A 3,574-nucleotide genomic window follows, 5' to 3' on the forward strand; every position below is an offset into this window, starting at 1 on the left:
TCAAATTTGCATGTTTATTTAAATGTTTACAATTACGAAATATAACAGATTACAAAATATTCCAATTTTATTCTAAATATTATAATTTTCGAGAATCACATTAGCAATATCGAGAAAATGTCCAGTTTCTTTTATTTCTCTAAGGAAATGACAAACAGCTCTTTCTTGTAGACAGCAACTGGTTTGCTTTTTTAAGAACTTGTTGAATGCATCTTCCACTTTTCTAGCCCACCAAGGAAAGAAAACGTTTTTCAGATATTCGTGGATTTCTTCGTAAATATTTGCATAGTTAATTTCGATTAAAAGATCGTATATCTTATTCATGCATTTCTCAAACATTTCCAAACCATGTTTTTTGAAATCACCAAAAGTTTTGACTAAATCTTCTTTTTTAAATAAATCCGATTTTATTTTATTTAAACTTTTAATGAAATTTTCTTTGATTTCAGGTTCGGATATTTCTGAACAAAATTGTGCAAGTTGAAGTTTTGGTCGTGGTATTTTGGTCTCAGTTATTTTAGTATATTTCATTGAAAATGTTTGATTTTCTAATTCTGGAATAAATGGTTTGTAAATCGAGCTTATTAATTCCATGTCAATTTCTATTGTATTAATTGGTGCTTGGAGTGAGTTATTAATTATATCTTTGCTTCCCAGCATTTGGGACTCAAAATTATAAATGCAATCTTTAATAGAACATTCAGGTAAAAGGTTTTCATACGAACCACTGAAACCCCAAGGTTCAAGATATGCAATAGTTGTTTTTATGCCATGCTTTTTATATAACATCATTGCTATAACAACAGCCTGGATCATGCAGGGCACACGGTTGGGTCTTGACAAACATGGGCTATTTGTACTAAATATATTTATTTCTGAATAACAACACTCATCTTCAAGAAAAATTTCTAGCAGTAGCTTAAATATTTTATCTTCAGTATGATCTTCTTCTAGTAAATCTGATTTTTTATAAACCTTCCATCTATTCATGTCAAACGATCCATCTTTTTTTATAAAACATATAAAAGCAAGCTGCTTTTTCAATTTCAACGTTTTCTTAGTTTCTTTATCAAGATCATTAAAAAAACGATTAAAAATGGCACTCTTTTCCTTTTTGAGACTAATATATTTGTAATTCTTAATATCTTGGTATGGATCATTGGTTTTATAAATTAAATATTCCAAGGATTTTATTTTATTAGAGTAGTCTTTATAAAAGATTCCCGAATCAGTAGTTTTTACAATAAAATCTTCATCCGTCTCCTCATACGATCCAGTTCTTGAAAAAGACCTATTAAAAAGGAGAAAATAATGTACAAAATAATCACATGCAGAGATGTTGTACTTAATCATTCTCTTAACAATTTACCTTGTATTTTAATATTATATATTATATATGTTGAACAGATGATATTTTGAAAAATGTTGGTATCCGAAGAGTTGATAGTCACCATTGACTTCTATAATAGACAAATTTGTTATTTTGTTTTCAGAATTGTGATTTGCTTTGCACTTCTCTGCCACCGTATGATAGTCACCATTGACTTCTATAGTAGGAAAAAAAATACAATGGAAGTCAATGGTGACCATCAACTGTTTTTCAAAATATCATCTTTTGTGTTCAACAGAAGAAAGAAACTCGTACAGGTTTGGAACAAGTGGAGGTAAATGAGGACAACATTTTAATTCTGGAAGAGAACAAATCCTTTAAGAAGACAATCAAACGTAAAAAAAAAAAAAGAAAAAACAAGTTGCCTGTAAAAACAATGTTTTACATGCTTTCTCACACTTACAAAATGTGTCTATATGTGAACTTACCTATTAAATATAACTACTTTGTAATTTCGAAAATCAGGAGGATCTTTGGAGTTTTTTCTGGAAATAATAAAGGAAAAGTTCATTTAAAAAAAAAAACATTCATTTTTTTTTGTTATATAAATGTTAATTTTTAGTTGACTTTTTTGCTCGTTTACATTTTAATATATCACTGAGTCTTTGTTTTTAATCATATTATCTTCAGTATAATGCGAAAGCATTATATTTATATTATTTTGAAGATCTGAATTGAACATCACACAGTTATTAAACTGAACTGAATCAATATTGACTGCTTACTCTTTTTAGAGCTGCTTTACACAAGAATTGAATTGTGTTTGAATTATTGACTCACTATTTTCTCTCTGTCAAGCTGCTTTGACTCAATCTGTACTGTATAAAGCACTATAGAAATTAACTAAATTAACTAAATCTAAATCATATAAGACACATCGGAAAGACGATTCAGAAGAAATCAGTTAATAATTTGTATCATCTTATCATACACAATAAGATTTGATTTATTATTATTATTATTATTATTTCTAAACATGGACACTCACCACTATTTGTCACCTTGATAAATACAATAATCATACAATATTTTTTAAAGTATACAGCTGTAAAAAAATGCAGTCTATATTTCATATTTCTCCTGATAATTAAGTCTCGTCCTGATCCAGTAAAACTATACATAACGAACAGAATCATTACACATGCGCTGCATTAATTTTCCCCTCAATAGGGATTCACTTTCATAAAAAGTGTTAAGAATCACTGCTTTAAAACATAATTTGAGCAAGCAGCATCTAAAGCAGTGAAGATGCATATCAGTTTAAATGTACTTACGAATAAATGTGTTCAGCGCTCGGTAGAATAACGTCTTTAGGTGAAGAGCTCTATAATCAGAACAATGAGACATGAGCAGAAAGCCATAAACACTGTAACTATAACTCAGTCAGAGCAGAATTACTCACCATGCTTTGTTTTTTTTGAGTAGCTCCTGGAGCAGGAGTCAACCAGACACTACACAGTACTTTCTGTATTATGCAGAGATCTTTATGCCTGCCTACAGTTACTCTCAGAGGCCTGTCTGTCAGATCAACTCCTGCTCCAGGACCTGTTTTGTAATTGTAATAAAAGCTGCTTTTCTTGAAGAAGTGGGTTGGAAGGATCATGAAGAATGTAAAGCTGGTAAATGATTGCTCATTTATAGTCTGGTTAGACCAACCCTTTAGATGATGACGAAGTGAATCATGACTCATAACAAAGCTGGGCTTATTGATTAACATGTGCCTTCAGGTACAGAACAATACCCAGAGCCAGAACCATCAAACCACTTCCTTCTGATTTCACAAGCAATGCAAACCCATGACATCGCATTTCCAAACATACATACTCTAAAGGTTTTTTCTTGGCTGTGTGAGTGTTCTCTCTATTTTATCATGTTGCAAGTATTAGAGAAATGTTACTTTTGAATGTTCTCTGAAACAAGTATTAACATTTAAAAAGAAACATTTGACGAATGTAACGGTTTCAGAGACAACGTTCCATGAACAATGCATAAATAATGTTTTTGTGCTAACATTTTGAGAACGTTATTAAAGAGCAGATAACGTTTGTTCATAACTTTGAAAGAATCTAAAGCTAAAGATCGTTCCGTTTTAGCTGGTTCCAAACTAAAACTGTTCATTGCAGTCATTAATATGTCATACATGCCAATAAATCAACAGTTTTTCTGTATGCTTCTGTATTTGTG

General features: G+C 30.5%; 1 protein-coding gene across 1 annotated transcript; it reads right to left on the reverse strand.

Moving 5' to 3' along the window:
- LOC107730906 (uncharacterized) lies at positions 1–3,011 on the reverse strand. The gene is made up of 4 exons (XM_016541861.1): positions 2,793–3,011; positions 2,665–2,714; positions 1,819–1,875; positions 1–1,291 (listed from the first exon to the last, which is right to left on the reverse strand). Exons 1-4 carry the CDS (start codon positions 2,991–2,993, stop codon positions 73–75), a joined length of 1,527 nt encoding a protein of 508 aa, XP_016397347.1. The 5' UTR covers positions 2,994–3,011; the 3' UTR covers positions 1–72.
- Positions 3,012–3,574: the final 563 nt, after the last annotated feature.

Source organism: Sinocyclocheilus rhinocerous, unplaced genomic scaffold, assembly GCF_001515625.1.
Source record: "Sinocyclocheilus rhinocerous isolate Xijiao unplaced genomic scaffold, SAMN03320098_v1.1 scaffold759, whole genome shotgun sequence".
In the NCBI taxonomy this organism is placed as follows: domain Eukaryota; kingdom Metazoa; phylum Chordata; class Actinopteri; order Cypriniformes; family Cyprinidae; genus Sinocyclocheilus; species Sinocyclocheilus rhinocerous.

What these genes read in the sequence shown, in the direction of transcription:
- LOC107730906 (XM_016541861.1), bottom strand. Translation starts at nt 2,993, where the DNA reads ATGATCCTTCCAACCCACTTCTTCAAGAAAAGCAGCTTTTATTACAAT. An exon ending in CTCAAAAAAAACAAAGCATG is followed by an intron (nt 2,715 to 2,792) that starts GTGAGTAATTCT and finishes TTCTGATTATAG; the next exon opens with AGCTCTTCACCTAAAGACGT. An exon ending in AAAGTAGTTATATTTAATAG is followed by an intron (nt 1,292 to 1,818) that starts GTAAGTTCACAT and finishes CCTTTTTAATAG; the next exon opens with GTCTTTTTCAAGAACTGGAT.